Source organism: Squalius cephalus (assembly GCF_949319135.1).
Source record: "Squalius cephalus genome assembly, chromosome: 16".
Classification (NCBI taxonomy): Eukaryota; Metazoa; Chordata; class Actinopteri; order Cypriniformes; family Leuciscidae; genus Squalius; species Squalius cephalus.
The window spans coordinates 11,676,605-11,695,054 of NC_137137.1; the positions used below are offsets into that span (position 1 = coordinate 11,676,605).

An 18,450-nucleotide genomic window follows, 5' to 3' on the forward strand; every position below is an offset into this window, starting at 1 on the left:
ACACTTTTCACTTTCATTCGGAACAAACGCTCTTCTATAACTATCTGAACTTTATTTTTTTCAAAACATCCAGTTTTGTATCCAGCAATAAAGTTTGTCCATGTACCAAGTTTTAAATACCATTCATTTCTTGTGTGCAAAGTCCACAGAGGGTTCAGTTAGAGCTTTTCTGCCCTACATTAAAACAATATTAAATTACATTAAATACTTTACAAAAATGTCTATTAACAAACATAAAATATTCCAACATCTTAAGAATAGTACAAATATACAAATACCTGCTCAAAATGTTTAGGCAAAAATTATTAATAACTTAAAATGACTCAGAAACTGGGCTACAGTTCACATTATGAAGAGTGCTGGCTAACCTCTTAACTCAAGGCAGTATGATGTAATGACATTTCCAGTATGGTTATTTTATAAATAAACTACTTTTTAATGTGCATGCATGTTTGTTTTGATAGACAGCCAGCTAAATTTACACTAACCTTGTACTTAGTAACAGGGCCAGAGTCACAAAAATCTTCTTAAGAAAAGTTAAGATAAGTAAAGATAAATTCGAAGTTCAACAGATGGTTCCTAAAGTTCAAGCTAGTGTTGTGTTGAAATGCTAGATATTTTAAACAACTCGAATTCATTAAACCTCTTATCTTCAGGGATTTACGTTAGAGCTTATCCTAACTTTACGAAGTTATTTATAAGTATTTTTAAGAACAGTTTTCAAGAATATGAATTCTTAAGTTTTGTCTTAAGAATGCTATTATCTTTTTTTTGTAAAATTGTTCTCAAGTATTTTTGGATATAATAATTTTTTAAAATAGCAGTTAAAGAATTTTAATCCTAAGAATGTTTCGTGAATCCGGCCCCTGGTTCCTAAGGCTTCCTTTGAGTTAAGGCTTTTACATAAAAAATCTTCTGCAAGGATAAACTAGGAAGCCTCAGCATTTCTAAATTGGTCCAAGAATAAACCAAACTGTCTTTGAGGAGCCGTACCAGAAATTACCGGGAAGTACCTGGTAGTTTCATAATCCCACAGTAGACTGAATGGAGGTCTGAGAACCTACAGTAATGACTATCTTAAACCATCAGTAGAAGCTAGCCGAGGTCTACATACAGCAAAGCTTTGGTTTGAAGCACTATCTCTGTAACACCTGCGCACACCTGCTCAGTCCTTACACAGGCTTTGTCATAAATCTCACACACTCATGCTTCCCTGAAGTCCCGAGACACTGCGGTTTGGCATTTCCCGTGGTAGTTCTCACTCAAACTAAACCATTCAGCGTCTCCAATAGAATTCAGTTCCTCTGCGTCAATGGAGGAATCGGGACACGTGTCAGCGCTGAGCTCCTCTGGCATTAGTGTGTGTGTGTAAATGCTCTGGTACTCCTGTAGTACCTTGACCACTGCGTTGTGCCCGAACTGCATAGCGTCATCGAGAGGTGTGTTCCCCCATCTGAAGAACAGATTGGCATGCATTTTAAATCAATGAAACAAAAACAGACCACAAAAAGTGCAAGGGAGGTGAGTTTTGCCTTACCTGTCCTTTGCATTGGGGTTGACTTTGCAGGTATCTGTTAAAAACTTGACCGCATCTAAGTGCCCTGAAATCAGAGTTTTAGGAACCTATTAATAAATGCATAAATTAGTTTTTCATTTACATCCAATTCAGATTTCACAATTCAAACTTTAGGACTCACTGTTCACGCTGTTAGTGATGATAGTAGGAATGAATTAAATAATGACTTGAGCATCAGAACGATGCCAAAAGACAACAACTGACAGAAAATCTTTTATTTTTTACCGCCATTATGACACCAAATCATGAGGCACATGAGACAAAATAACCATTTGAGGCATTACTGTATTTTAGATCATGCATTCACTCATTATATATCAACCACATATGAATGTGATTTGGATTGGGACGGTAAAAATGTCATGCATTTGTTGCTGGTTAGACTAGAAATAACTCAATCGAAAGCTGAAGTTGATTTATTGAAATACGTCTCTTATGCTAAGTAAGGCTGCATTTATGATTCTTCATAAATCATTCAAATATGCTGACTTGGTGCTTAAGAATCATTTCTTATTATTATCAATGTTGAAAACAGTTTTACTGCTTTATATTTTTTGTGATACATATTGTTCAGGATTCTTTGATGAATAAGAACAGCAGTTATTTAAAGTCACTTCACCTGTGATCAATTTAATGCATCCTTGCTGAATAAAAGTATTAATGGCAAAAATTCTTACGGACCCTAAACTTTTTAATGGTAGTGGAGATACATAAAAACACATTTTTCATCCTGTCTGAAAAAATGCCTTATTACCTTCTGATGAGGACACATGTAGGGCGGTACGGATGTCATAGTCAGTCAATTCCATATTGACTGCAGAGAGAGCAATTCTGAAACAAATGAATAGCTCATTGTTGCTCATGACCATTCACATAAAAATATTGGGATATTTTTAAAAAGAAAGAGATTTTTACCTCCTGAGAGCTGAAACATCACCACTGTAAGCAGCAAACATCAGATCCACCACAGACTTGTTCTGAAATATATTCAATATAATCAGTGCTTATTAACTATTTGCTTTGTTAGCACAGTGTGAATGAAATGGCAAATTTGGTCTGTGGTCTCACCCTCTCGTGGCCTGTCTGTCTGCGAGGGTCTAACTTCTTCGCAAAGTGTCTCAGATTGTCATAATTATGGAAGTTAAACAGCGAGACTAGCTCCTAAAAGAGAAACAAGTTAATGGTCTCAGAGAAAAATAAAGATATAGAAAGAGAGACAAAAGCAGAGATCATGAAAAAGTACCTGGCAGAAGTGGATGCCTCGGATGCTATTGCCGACACGGTCAAGAGGCGGAGACCAGCACATTACTCCCATAATATTAGGAACTACGAGCAGCACGGCACCAGACACCCCAGATTTAGCAGGCAAACCCACCTGAGGAAGAGACACACATAGGGCCGGTTTACACATTTCACTGTTTTTCAATGTAAACACATTGCACATGCGTCTCACGTCTTTTGCAGCATGGCCCCATCTAATAACAGTGATTTTATAAGAGTAATTAGCTGAGGTTTAAAGTAAATAACTGAAATAGTTTCATCTAGCTGTAAAGTCCATTGTGTCTGTACTTTCTCACACTGAGGAATTCTGCAAGCAATCATTTGGCTGTGAGTGTGTGACTCACGTGAAAGGCAAACTGGCCAGAGAAGTCGTACATGCCGCAGGAGTGCATGAGACTGAGAGTGTTTCGGACGGCCTCGGCACTGAGCACACGCTCGCCTGTGATTGGACAGATCCCTCCATTAGCTAATGTGGCTGCCATGACGCTGCCGGACTCACATGTCACCTCAATAGAGCACAGCTGGAAATGAAAGAATGGCATAAACATATTTTGTGTTTAGTATGAGCAATAATAGCAAGTTCTACTTTTAAACACAATTGGTATGTGTCAGAATGACAGTTCATTTACCTGAAAGTAGAAGTCAAGGGCTGCCATCATGTCAACTCCACTGGGAAAACACTACAGGAAAAAGAGCAGAGCAGCAGGTGAGAAAGGCTGACAAATCCCATCATTAGGCTTATAAAAGAAACAATAACCAAAAAAACACTCACTTTTTTTTCTTTGAGATAATAGCCAATTGCATAGTTCCTGTCACCGGTCTCTTTCTCTGACTGGAAACTATAAAAAGCAAGAAAATGTTATCATTCACCAAAAAAACAGTAAAAATTACATATCAACTAGGTTCACCTCTAGGAGAGTGTGATTTGATACAAATTAAAGAGTTATATTAAAAACTCACGTGGCATTACTGAACCCAACATATTCTTTGCCAGTCATTCTCTTCAGATAATCCATCATCTGACCGACAAACAGAAATCAATTTTTATAACAAGTGAGATCAAATTAAAAACCTGGGATATTTCACATGGTGGAGATGTTGCAGTGTACTCACAAAGTCAAACTTCTCTGCCTTGTTGGAACCAGGCTGTAATAGAGACAAAAAAAAAAGAGAAAGTGAGAAAATAAGTAAGAAAAGGCTACTGTCAACTGTCTGGTTACCAACATTCTTAAAAATATTTTGTTTTGTGTTCAACAGAAGAAAGAAACTCATACAGGTTTGTAACAACTGAGGGCGAGTCAATGATGACAAAATTTAAATTTTAAGGCGAACTATCCCTTTAATCTGTAACGCACGTTCACGTGACAAGAATTGCTCTTGCGTCAACGACACAACACGCAAAATTGCATCGTAGTGCTCTAGTCTAGTGAATGTGTGTTGGAGATATAATTTGTAATTAAAGTGGTAAATTATGTTTTTTGCGCAAAGTACTCGCGTCGCTTCATAAAGCTGAGGTTAAACCACTGGAGTCACATGGATTATTTTAATGATGTCTTTACTAAGTTACCTTTCTCAGGTTTGAAAGTGGTAGTTGCATAGACTGTCAATGTAGGGACAGAGATCTCTCAGGTTTCATTAAAAAGATCTTCTTTTGTGTTCCGATGATGAACGAAAGTCTTACGGGTTTGGAACGACATGAGGGTGAGTAATTAATGATAGAATTTTCATTTTTGGGTGAACCAACTCTTGAAATTATGTTCTGTCAAATGTACTAGTTCTGTAAATTAAAATATACTTTAATGAAATTTCTTTTGAAGTTGCAATTTAGTACATTTAAATGTTATATCAAATATAAGTTAAAATTTAAATCAAGTACATTAGCTTTAGTACAAGTCAACACATCAAAATAAGTGTACTTCTTTAAAGCACGACAAAAGATTATTAAAACATAATCATTTAAAATGTACTATTTAAAGTGTCCTTAAATGTGTAATAAACAGTCATTAAAGTGCACTCTCACACTTAAGTGGCCTTTTATTTCATTATTATTATTATATCTGCAAATGCAGTTTTTTAAAAGTATACTTTTAAGATTTGAAGTTTACTACAAGTGCACATTCAATAGAATTAAGCGCACTTCTTTTTCACAAGTGTAGTCAAGCCAATACAACTCATACTAAAAGCAGTAATAGTAGGCTAACCTGGTAGGCTAATTCGCACAAAAGGCTAATTCGCTAATTTTATTTATGAGTAATATTAAAAGGACTTTCAAATATTGTTCAACAATATAAATGACATAGTTATACCTCAAATGTGATTTTTTTTTTAAAACTATTGTGTGCTTTAAAATGTAAGTTGCTAAGAAGTTGCTTCTAAAGGACTACACAAGTTTTGTGATTCATCAAGCCAATAAACTTAAATCCTTGTGATATGTTTAGTCTATATATATAATGGCTTATTTTACTCATAAATATAGTACATTTCAAAAAGCCATTAGAAATTTCTGAGGGCTAACCCATAGCTAATGCTACTTATCTTCAAGACAAGTACAAACACAGTCAGAAAGATCCAAAAGGAAAGAGTCAGATGTGAAACACACAACACATTCAACATTCACTCTGTCCACTAATTCTTCACATTTAGTCAAATGGGCACAAAATCAATTGTATAAATATTAGTTTCTGTTCGCCAGCAAAAAAATAGCTAACAGTGGTTCCAGTGACAGTTTGTTTTGGGATTGATCCAAAGATCCCTCTGCAAACAGTAATACAGTGCTGTATTTAGACACTTGGTGGCAGTGTGCACAGACGTGCAGCAAAGAAAATGTGGTATGATATGAGATCATAACTGTCTCATCCTATAAAAATCCATAAACGTGACTGACCATGTGGTACAGTGGTACACATATTGGGTTTCATATGTCCTAAGGTGTGACGTTAAGATGAAAAGTTCCACGAGGGAGTCCAGAAGGTCAGTGTAATGCGATCACAGCTGTTAGATGTCTTCATCTTAAAATGTACTCCAGTGTGTCTGTGCTCCGTGAGGTTGTGTAACATATTTAAGAGCATAGGTCAAATTAGAAACTAATACTACAAGTAAGGAGTCCCTTAATTATACATGCAGTTAGTTTTTTTTTTTTATCAGTTAAACCACTGAAACCTTTTACTCTTTCATAGCAGCCCTTTTAAACACACTGAAAGGCGTATTTCTCAGCACATCTTCTGATTGGCTGTTTAGACACACCTCTTGACCACTAGCAGCCCTTATTATGTGATTCCTCATTGGACCACCCACTACCACCATACACACAAACACACACCTTGTCAGATATTGAAAATCAGGTCAAAAGGAAAGGACAGAAACATAATTTTGTCCCAATAAAAGCACTTTGCCTGTCACAGTAATAATTTCCAATATCAATAACATGCACCACAGCAATGCTGCTTAATTTAACTCTTCAAGGTAAGGGTTAAAGGGTGTCCCTGTAAAGGCTGGGACAAAAATAAAATGAACGAACAAATTAATGTGTTATGGCTGTAGGAATTTCATTGAGTTTGTACTTGTGGTATTATTATGATGAATGTATATCAACAGTGAACTAAAAATTTACAAAAATAGCCTCTTACCTTAATGAGAGAGCTGATTACAATGGCTCCTGCATTCACCATGGGATTATGAGGTTTATCTGGGAAACCCCCCAAAAAAGTTTACAAATGATCAAATCTTAATGTCAAAGGAGCATCATGTTGGCTGGGAAGGATTCAATAAAGCTCCAGCAAAGATTGCAGATGCAATGTTCCTCAGAGGTGAGGAAATCCATTGATAAGGCTTATACTGAAAGGACGTAATACTGTTAACTGACAACTGTTTTACAGCTTCCTCTTGTTCCCCAGACTTCATGTTGCAATAGAACACAATGAGCCTGTGAGATCACTAATTTAGAGTCATGTCATTGATTTTGAACCTCTGGAGTTTCTTCCAGGGAAAATAAAAGAAAGATTAATAAAATACAAGTATACTGACAATGTTTCACTTTAAATGTCCAAATACTATTTGTGGGGCCATATCTTTGAGTGACACCAACAAAAAGAGAAATAAGACAGATTTTGATGGTTTCTCACCCTCTTCATCTAAAAAGAGTTTGTTGAACTTGAGGCCACTAGGTTCTTTCCCCACATATTTGTGCACATGTTCAGTGCCAGCCTCATGCACGGCCAGCGCATACTCCAGAGGCTTCACACATGACTGCAGACAAAATGGCATATTCGTGTCCCCTATAGAATGCCTATGTAAAGAGGAAGAGATCAAATGAAAGATATAGTGAGAGAGGGATAAGAAGAGAAAAAAAGACAGAATTGCTATTATTCAAGATCCAGAATTAACCAGAAAGCAAGAACTTATGGATTAATAAAGTTCTTGGCCACCATAACACATTGAATCGAACTGTAAGAATGATAATATGATGAGTTTGATAGTGAGAAGTGATGTCAATGATTCAAAGATCAAAACCGTTGACAAAATATATAAAAAAGTATACTGTTGTTGAGACAATATTTACAATATTGTATTTTAGAAATATTTACAAGAAAATTATTGTACACTTATTTTGAAATACAATACCATTCAAAAGGTAATGGTTGATTTTGAAAGAAGGTTTTTGAAAGTAGTCTCATGCTCACCAAGGCTGCATGTATTTAAAAATATATAAAAATTAAAAATACAGTAAAAAGTAAAAAACAGTAATGTTGTTAAATATTACTACAAGTTAAAATAACGGCTCTATTTTAATATATTTAAAATTTTAATTTATTCCAGCTGAATTTCCAGCAGCCATTACTCCAGTCGTTCAGAAATCATTCTAATATGCAGATTTGGTGCTCAAGAAACCTGTCTTATTATCAATGTTGACAATATTTTCATTTAATTCATTTTATTTTAGGACTTTTTGATGAATAGAAAATTCAAAAGAAAAGCCACTTTTGACCAATTTAATAATGCATTCATGCTCAATAAAAGCTTTTTTTTTAAATCCTCCCCACCCCCTTAGCACCCCAAACTTTGAACGTAGTGTCAGAAAATGTGGTCAAATGTACATTGTTTGCAAATGCTTCAATTGTTTTACAGATGCTGCAAAAAGTTACTTTCATCACACAGATGTGAATAAAGAAAGTTTGAAGATAGTATATTTTACCTCTGACCATCCACTGTGCACAGAGAAACTCCCCAGAGGTGTGGACTGAACTTAGCCAACTGAGGGATGTAGTCTGCTACCTGAGAAAACACGCACAGGGACCAATAAAGATTAGAAGTAAATAAATGTGTTTTTAAAAGACAAGGTGATTCAGAAACAGCGATAAGGAAAATCAATGTCTTACTTTCCCTCCTTGCTGAGCCTGTACGTTATAATACAAATGGTTTATAAGGGAGGTAAAGGCCTCAAAGTCTGGAATGATGAACTTCCTTTGGAAGGCTTGAGTCAGGAGGACTATGTTACTGCCAACGCATCTAGAAACAGAAACACACATATGCCAATGTGACACAACTGTGACTTAATGGCCACCTGTGATCAGTAATGTGCTAAGAGAGTTGTACATGGCTGAAAATGATATTTGATCCATGTTTATTAACACTGACGGAATCGGTTCAAAAGAAAAATAAGCTGTGCCTCAGAGGACTAACAAACACGTTATCACTGCTTAACATAGCTTAGCTCCACACACGCTCCAGCAGGAAGCATATACACACAATACATACAAATACAACAGGTGGAGTGTTGTATTTATCTCTGTTGGGGAGCAGAAAGTCAGGTGAAGCATTTGTATGTGATGATATGTGGGCATGATGAATCAACTGCTTATATTTCCAGCCTTCCAAGAAATTTGAGCTATCATTTACCCGCAAGGGGCATGAGTCACAACAGCTGTAGGCGGTAAACTGAAAGTGATGATAAATCACTAAAAACACATATGAACACATATTCTCTCACTCTTTGCATTGCTGAGTCAATTTTCTACCCACTTTCTGAACAGTTCCTGGTCCATCATTGTCATTCCAACAGACTCTTGGACAGCTTGATGGATCTGTCGCATGCAGTCTCTCAAACGGGGGTCAGAGGTCAGCAAGCCTGTACTTTTGAGTGCCTAAGAAATACAACAACATGTATTTTAATACCGGGATAATTCATTGTCAAAACACAGTTCAGTGAAAAATTATTGCTTGAAAATTTTAGCACAAATTTATATGATGAACTACAGTACCAGTTCAGGAGCATAAAATAAGTTATATAGAGACATTTAATGTCAGCTTGAAACAGCGTTCACAACCCAGTTGATTTACACTACTGTTATTTAGCAGGTATGAAATAAACTGATCAAAAGTAACAGAAAAGACATGTATAATGTTACAAAGATTTTATTTAAAATAAATTCTGTTCTTTTAAACGTTCCATTCACCGAAGAATCAAAGAAAATATATCAGGTTTCCAAAAAACTATAACAACAGCACAACCTTTTTCAACATTGTAATGAGAAATATAATGAGACATAATATAACAACATAATAATGAGAAACTTGAGCAGTAAATCAGCATATTAGAATGATGAAGACTGGAGTAATGGCTGCGGAAAATTCAGCTTCGCCCTCAAAGGAATAAACTAAATTTTAATGCATATTAAAACAGAAAACAGTTATTTAATATAGTAATAATATTTCATAACATAAGAGACTACTTTGAAAAAAAAATTTCAAGGCTTTACAGCAGCTCTAGAATAAAGTTATTGTCCAGCTAAAGTTAGTTTTGATCGATTCACATGCACAACAACAGTGCCTGGTAGCTCGAGAACGCAAACTGTGAAATAGTTTTTTTTTTTTTTTTTTTGTACTGGGTAATAACTAGGTACTAACCCTGAACCTACCCCTAAACCTAACCTTAACCCATGTAGTTGCCTTATATTAACCAGTACTTTCTTAGGTAAGTAAACTGTAAGTACATGTAAAGTGCACGAATTGTAAAATAAAGTGCAACCTAAATTTTTACTGAGCCTAAACTTTAGATCGGTAGTGCATTTGCGAGTGAAACAGGAAATTATGAGAAGAAAGTGGGGCTTGATTTGATCCATTAGGAGTCTAATGGATCGTAAAAAGTGGTCTCTAGGCTATATGACAGGTGTCAGAAAAAGAAAGTCTTTCAAAGCCAGAGCAAGATCTTACATTTTGATTAAAAAAATTACGAAGGCAAGTTTTTTGGAACATGGATGAATTGTTTACAATAAGCACAGGAACATACATTAAGTCAGTAAATAGATTCAATCAAAGACTAAAATATGAAGGTGCTATGGTACTGTGCAACAGTGTTTACACAAGTCAAATGAAAGAGTTTACCATCAGTCATTTGGTAGGAACATGTTATCTTCATTCAATAGTATATGGCATCTGAGTTGTTAGACTGCAGCTGGTGGAGATGACCATCATATATAGACAAAACAACCCCATGCATATAAATTATAGCAGACACTTTAATAGCTATCTATTTCTGGGTGGCATGTGCACTGAAGCACACACACAAACACACTCACAAGAAGGTGCAGCACTATGCCTGGAAATTTTATGTGTTACCTTGGTTAAAACAGTCCATAATTTTATGCTTCCTTCTTGTAGTATAAACTCCAACATCCAAATATGGATCCACATGTGTTTGGGAATAGATATATTAGGGGCTTTAATGTAGCCCAGACACCTGGCACAAACATGACGTCTATATATAGTACTATTATATAATACCAAAGATTTATGATTATAATCTGTGTAAGAATAAAAGTGTCTTATTTTAATCATACTAAAAAAAATAGAGAGCATGAGTGTACATGATGTTTATAGCATGCATTTTATTCCATTTGGTTTGACAGATAGCCACAGCAGTACATGCTGACTAAGTCACACGCATAATGTCATCAGCACTGTTACTCTCGAGCAACTCACTGTCAGGAAACGTGCCACTGAGAGTTTCTCTTTTCCCTGGGTGATTGTGTAGAACAACAAGTCCTCCAACCCAGCAACCACCTTCTTACTGCTCAAAACACAAGACAAATTAGAAAACAACACGTTTTACCAAAATACAATGCATAATACAATTAATTTAATTAAGATAGTCACCCCTCCGAAATCAATTCTTAAAAGGACTTTATATTTTCTCTACGCCTCTCCGAGGATTTACCTGCACGTGCCGGCGTCCGTCTCTGCGATCACGTGCTGATGGCGAGGATGCTGGCCCGGTGATGCGCTCGTGTGCAACAGCCGAGCAGGTGAGTGTCTTCTTTCCAAACTTCCCGCAACTCTCTCCCATTTTCCACCATTCCTTATGAGCAAAACACCAGCTCTAGACGCCAGTAGGGTTTTAACACCATGCATAATCTATCCAGAAATGTTTTACTTCTAAACCAACGACCTATAACAGCTGTAAAATAGTCTGAATAAACAACGCGTGTCTCGTATTCTTATGTATCGCGTGCTTTCTGTTGGATTCCAAGTGCTTGATCGTCCCACGAGGCAAGGTAGTGACTTCTGTTGACAAAATTGCCCAGTAACCGAGGGATCTTATCATCATACGCAGGTGAGGAGGACACGCCTCCTGGCGGCTGTGGCGGTGGGGCAAAAAAGAGATAGATCATTGGTGGATGCCAGAACACATGTAGATGGCTCAATAGTAGAACTGTACAAAAAAGGGCAGACTTACTGAGCATGGACATTTTGCCACTTGTCAGAAGGCACAAAATCTGAAATAAATATTAACCCATTGAATCCCACCGATAATATTTGTGACCAAGGTTTACTTTTGAGCTTGGAAGGGTCTATAAAGAGGTAGCTATAAAGGATATATATAGGTCTTATTCACATAAATCACATGATCACAATACATGTAAACATTTGTGACCAGTGGCAAAACATTTTGAATTAATAACTGATTGATTCACATTCAGTTACCATTCAGTTATTAAAATTGTACAAATAAATGTATTATGATATTACATTGATATTTACAATAAACACAAACACACATACACATACACCGTCACGCACAAGCACAAGCACGCACGCACGCACACACACGCACACACACACACACACACACACACACACACACACACACACACACACACACACACAGTACCGTTCAAAAGTTTGGAAACATTACTATTTTTAATGTTTTTGAAAGAAGTCTCTTATACTCATCAAGCCTTAGATCAAAAATACAGAAAAAAACAGTAATATTGTGAAATATTATTACAATTTAAAATAATGGTTTTCTATTTGAATATATTTTAAAATGTTGCTCTTTGTAACTTTTATTCATCAATGAATCCTGAAAAAAAGTATCACAGGTTCCAAAAAATATTAGGCAGCACTGTTTCCAACATTGATGATAACTGAATATCAAATCAGCATATTATAATGATTTCTATAGGATCATGTGACACTGAAGACTGGAGAAATGGCTGATGAAAATTAAGCTTTGGATCTTGCACGTTTTGTTTTTGTTTTATGTTCTTGTTTCCTATAGAAATCATTCTAATATGTTGATTTGATGTGATCCCCTGTTTTATTCATGTGATCCTGCCATGTGTTCTGTGTTGTCATTTGTTCATTGTTTCATTGTGCACAGGTGTCCCTTGTCTTGTCATTAGTCCTTGTGTATTTAAGCCCTCATGTTTGCCTTGTTCCTGGTCAAGAATTGTTTTGTGTAACCACTGGTGGTAATCATGTTCGATCATGTTTGGGAAATAAACTGCACTTGGGTTCTACTTCCTGTTACATAGAAAATACAGAAACTTAGAAGTCAAGTTCTGACAAGATAGAATTGCTGGTCAGAAAGCAAAAGATTTTTTTAAAGGTTTGTATTGTCCAGTATTTATACTTTTATACTACTATCCTGTAACCTCACAATTTTGTAATGTTGATGCTTCACTGTTTACAATTAGGATGGAAAAAATAAAATGAATGTCACAAAATGCAAAAATGTAAAATGTTTTATTTAATTCAAAATTTCTCATTTCTTTCCACCACTAATGACTTTTTATGTAAAATTCTTGTCAAAATTTGCTGGGTTGAAAAAGTTGCGATCATCATACTCCTACTCTTTTACTTAAATTCATAGTAGCAGGCCCCCCCATGCCCGACAGTGGGTTATATAATAGTGGACCATAGTCGGCTCACCTCATCAAAGGGTCTGAAGCAACATTCCTGTTTATTTTCATGTCATGAAGTCCCTGATCATACTATTGTCATTCTAGACCTTCTGAGATGTCATTTCAGAGTCTTGGTTCTGCGTGACTCATAGCTCATGGTCAACCTTGGATTTGGGTCAAAGGTACCATATCCAGTTGACCCCTTTGCTCTGGTCAGACTGTATTCAGTTAACTCAAATTTCTCGTAATTTTTACACATTTGAGCCTTTGCAGTTAACCACAACCATTTTATGAGCTCATATATCCTATAAGTGATGAGTTTCAGTATCCAACAGATCTGAGAACTGAATCGGCTTTGCTCTTTTGTGGCTCCCCCTGGTGGACTTTGGTGTAACTACGCAGTTCAAGCCCAGCTCTGATATAGGTGTCAGTGGATCTTTTCCGTATAAAACAGTTCAGTGTTTATAATTTGTGTGAATTTGCACTTTTAAATGTATTTTTATAAGTCGAATTGCTCATAATGTCCATATGATCTGACTAGACTAAAACGAGGATTCTGTGGCAGCTGGCAGTACCTACTTTTGCGTCCCCCATCCAACCAGGAGCGCTGTTAATATCCCTTTTTGCCTGTAGGGGGCAGACCGCACCAACTCACCTCTGTAAACGGACACGGAGAATCAGTCGAGTCCAACATACTGACTAACCTCACCTTCCCACAGTCGAATACCAGACCAGACATTATCCTTTCAGTTACACTGGGGGGTTTATTTACAGTCTCAATTTGTTCAGTTTGTGGAAAAGCATAAAAATAAGTGAAAGGTGTTCTTTTTTTAAGTTTTACACTGACAGAATTGCCTGTGAACTCTGATTGAATGCATTCCACAGAGGCTGTGTGGGCCATTGTACTGTTGTCTTTGGGGACCGGTCACACACTTACTAACACATACTCACACTAAAAAACCTCACACTTTTTACCCATGCAATTTGACATTCTCCCCACTCTTTTCCTCTGACCAGCTCCACGGCAGCTGATAGATTTTGAAGCGAGGGCTCCTTTTAACCAGAGCCTGGAGTAAAATTACACCCACTTATCATTAGATCAAACACCCCTTCCCCTCGTATTATATCCTTTCGTGTTGGCACACACACATCCAAACGCACATGCACGCAACCCTAACCCATGCCCTACCGATGACCATGCGTCTCTTGGTGGAGAATGTTTTTCATTCCTTCACTGTGTCCATGAATGCAGGCTTTGTCTACCTGCTCCATCTTAAACCCCCCTCTCTCCCCTCCATCTTCCTCCTTTCTGCCTCTCCCAACTTTCTCTGATCTCTGTACTGGCCATAACTGCCATGTGTAAATGGTGAAACTCAAAAATGCATTTTGCTCTAAGAAAATTAAGAAATTATAGGATGTCAATAATTCCGGACTGCAACCATTATTTATTCATTAAGCTCTCATTATTGATTATCAGTTGATTCTGTAACACATATTTTGCAACCAAAAATATACACAGTATGTGTAGATACACTACCGTTCAAAAGTTTGGAGTTTTTTTAAAATATATTTGAAGTCTCTTATGCTCACCAAGCCTACATTTACTTGATGAAACATTATTACCATTTATAGAAACTTTAATATATTTTAACATGTAATTTATTCTTGTGATCAGTAACGCAACACAAGCTTACATCAGATTACTTTTCCCAAGTAACTAGCAAAGTAACTTTACTTTTAAATTTACAGCTATATATTTATATTTATATTTATATATATGAAGACTTAAGATGCAAAAGTCCGTCTAAAGTTTTTGTTTAATTTTAACATTTTTATCAGGCTCCTATAGGTTTCTACCCAAGTACCAGCATTTCTGAATGGGCTGAGGCTGGGATTTAGAGAGTTTGAAATTAAAGTATTTGATGAACGTATACTATGTGCAGAGAGCATTCATTCAATAATATTATCTCATTTTTGACAGAGGTGACATTTAGAGGCTTTTGCATTGGAGGTCTTCATATATATATATATATATATATATATATATATATATATATATATATATATATATATATATATGTGTGTGTGTGTGTGTGTGTGTGTGTGTGTGTTTGTGTATATAATTATACTGATTTATATTTGCACATATAGATTCTTCTTTTTTGTTTATTTTATTTAAAAAAAAATTATTGGACCTGGCTTTGATGACTCTCATTGTTAATGATTCTTCTTCTTCACTTTATGGTGCTGGTGTTGTGTAAGAATAGGTATCCACATTCTACCTGGATTCTTAGAGAACCTTGATGAGGATTTTGGACTGCAATGTCCACGAACAGAGTCAGTTTCTCAGGCCAGTTCACCCTCGAATTTGTACCAGGGAGCTGCTAAGAATGCAGAATCCTGTGGTGAACTGTTTGTTTTGTTTAAGTAATCATTGTGTGTGTGTGCGCGTGTGTTTGTTCATAGATCCAGCATTGGTAAACACTATTGGTTCCACTGAAAGTAGACTACATGAAGCACTGGTTTTGCACAGAGCTCTATGATATAAAATCACACCTGAGGCAATATTACAAAAGCCTCAATGATTCAGTGCAAGATTTTCTAACTTTTTGATGCGAAAGATCCCTATATGATCAAATCCTGAAATTTTCTGTGAACCCCCTGTAGTTCCCCCTTGCGTCCCTCTGGAGGACCCTGGCCCGCCATTTAAAACCCCCCTGATCAAGAGTTTTGATTAAATCAAATAGTGAAAGCTGGATCAGAAATGAAACGCATTAAGTTTTGGATGAAGTCAAAAAGGGAGCTGTTAAACCCAGACAGTGGTGTCCTAGATAAATTAAGCTCATTTGTGGCCTAAATCACTCTATCAACAGGGACTCTTCATTCAAAAAATCCCAGGACACCAGCCTCTCTGTTTGCCATAGCTTATCTCAGAAGTTATGAGAATAAATAGAAAGCTTTATTAGACCAAACAAAGACAGAACGAATCCTTCCCCCACTTCAGGCCCCATATGTGGACTGTAATATCAAACAGAACAGTTCGGTTTCCCACGGCCGTGACAGGCTGATTAAACTGAAGGCCTGTTCACGCCAAGAAAGATAACTATAACAACTATAATGCTATATATGCTAATATGCCTATAATGCTAATATGACAACTATATTAGCATCCACACCAAAGCACGATAATGTTTTGTTCATTCAAAGCATGTGCAGCAGTTTGTCCATCCGTCGCTTTAGTTGAAATGCTTGAGCTCTTAATAGCAAGATTGGCTGTCAGCTGGGGAAAAAAAGTTTTGAAAGTGATTCTAATGATATCTGTGGCCTTATCTTTATAGTTGTTGTCTGGACACTGCTACTCTTTTAAATTTAGAATGATTTTTAAAATGATATTACCATTATAGTCATCTTCCGTGGTGTGAACGTGCCTTGAAAGGTGAATTATCCCAGAAAATGTTTTCATTTTAATTAACTGTCATGCAAATACTTTGTTGGGCATTTTAATTACGGTTTAGTCTCAAGTGACACAAATGTTCACTCATGTGAGGCCGTTGGGCATCTTATCTTGGCACATGGGTCAGAACATTTTGTAAAGTGAGTGTTTCAGGGTCTTGTATGTCATGTAGTTGATTTTATTCACTTAATTCTGCTTTATTCCCTTTTAGCTTTCAAAGAATGGACAAAAAGCTCCACATTTGGAAGAAAAGCCTGGCGGGCGCTTAATCTTCGGGCACGGATCGGCCTTCTGACGCCTTATGCCAATCACGGTTAGTGTTTTGCTGCCGACACGGGGTTTCCTGCCAATGGTCAGGCCCCACATCATCTGATCCACAGCAACCCAGCCACCCTACACACCCCTGGAGCCTCGCCGTGTTCCTGCCACCGCTCCTCTCCTCTCCTCATCCCTCTACCTTTCCGCACCCTCCCTCCATCCACACCCGCGGCTCTCTTCTCCCCCACTGCCCGGTGCTCTCTCACATTCCTCAGGTCTGCACACAGAGCCGCATTGTGTGTGTGTCTTAAAGAGCACACAGTCAGGGCTCATTTCGGACTCACACACATCGAACAGGGTGTGTGCACAGTCGCACCGATGAGTACACACACATACACATATCCCTTCATAAAACTAATAGACACGCATTCATGTGCGCACACGACCACAAACACACACACTGATTTTCATATGTGCACACTGTATACACACTCATCTACATACACAGGATGTCTCACACCGAGGCCGAGATTCCAGTATCCTTCTTCATTTTTTACTTTGCTTTTTGCAGTTTGATCTTTTAATCCCTCGAGCATTGCCATTTTTCTCTTCTCCTCTGTTCCCACAGTGGGATAAATGATATGGTAGATGTTTTATTGTGGTTGAATTGAGGAACAGTTACAGAAAGGAACTAAACTGGGGAAGACACAACAAATACATCTGTGATGGAGAATTCTTGCTAGTTTTAGCAAAAAAACATGTTTAAAAGCATGCCACTTTACAGTTATATGTTCAAAAGATCAGTATTTATTCAACAGATGTGAAGAATTTGAGAGAGGAATTATATGTGTAAAGTGTTATTTTAGTATCATTCATATACTATTATATTATTTATTTTTATTTTTATTACTTTATGTGCTTTTGTAATTTTTGTTGGTTCTTTTTAACAGTTTTATTTTTTGTAATTTTAGTATTTCAACATATTTCTTATTTATTTCAGTTATTTGCCATGGCAACATTTCTCATTTTCATTTGAGTTTATATATTTTTTTCAGCTTTCTTTCAGTTATAGAAAATAATGTAAGCTTAGTTCAGATTTAGTGAAGTTGTGCCAAGTTTTGAAGGTTACTTGATTATTAGTTGATAAAGTTGACACAAGCTTAAGTTAGAATTGTGAATTTAAAACAAAATGTTTTTTGTTGTTGTTTCAAAGCGATTCACAGTGATTTTTGGGGAAATCCATAATCAGCATGTTCATACATGTTGGTATCCAGACAGTTGACAGTAGCCATTGATATCCAAAGTATTTTTTCCTATAAGTCAATGGCTACCGTCAACTGTCTGGATTATTTTGTGTTCAACAGAAGAAAGAAACTCATACAGGTTTGGAATAACTTGAGGGTGAGTAAGTGATGTCAAAAATGTTCATTTTGGGGTGAACTATCCCTTTAATAACCTCTTGCAAGAATATGGAAGTAATATTGAAAATCCAAACTCTACATATCTGCTGCACCAGGTATGAACACCCATGGTTCTTATACTCGCAGTATTTCGATACATAACATTATCTTGGGTTTTCAATGGTCATGTGCTGCCTGGTGGGTCTAAATCTTTCAAACAATGAATGTATTTTGGTTCTCCAAGTCTCTTTTCTGAGCAAAGGCCATTCTGATGCACTTTAATACAAAGGCACAGGGCGA

The 18,450-nt window shown here is 36.6% G+C and overlaps 1 protein-coding gene across 1 annotated transcript; it reads right to left on the reverse strand.

Moving 5' to 3' along the window:
* Window positions 1-15: 15 nt before the first annotated feature.
* On the reverse strand, window positions 16-11,438 carry gls2a (glutaminase 2a (liver, mitochondrial)). The gene is made up of 18 exons (XM_079897020.1): window positions 11,070-11,438; window positions 10,835-10,922; window positions 8,876-8,997; window positions 8,233-8,362; window positions 8,049-8,128; window positions 6,979-7,142; window positions 6,484-6,542; window positions 3,971-4,003; window positions 3,818-3,876; window positions 3,630-3,696; window positions 3,487-3,537; window positions 3,202-3,378; window positions 2,820-2,951; window positions 2,645-2,737; window positions 2,492-2,553; window positions 2,331-2,407; window positions 1,538-1,601; window positions 16-1,453 (listed from the first exon to the last, which is right to left on the reverse strand). Exons 1-18 carry the CDS (start codon window positions 11,261-11,263, stop codon window positions 1,204-1,206), a joined length of 1,902 nt encoding a protein of 633 aa, XP_079753146.1. The 5' UTR covers window positions 11,264-11,438; the 3' UTR covers window positions 16-1,203.
* Between the last annotated feature and the right edge of the window lie 7,012 nt (window positions 11,439-18,450).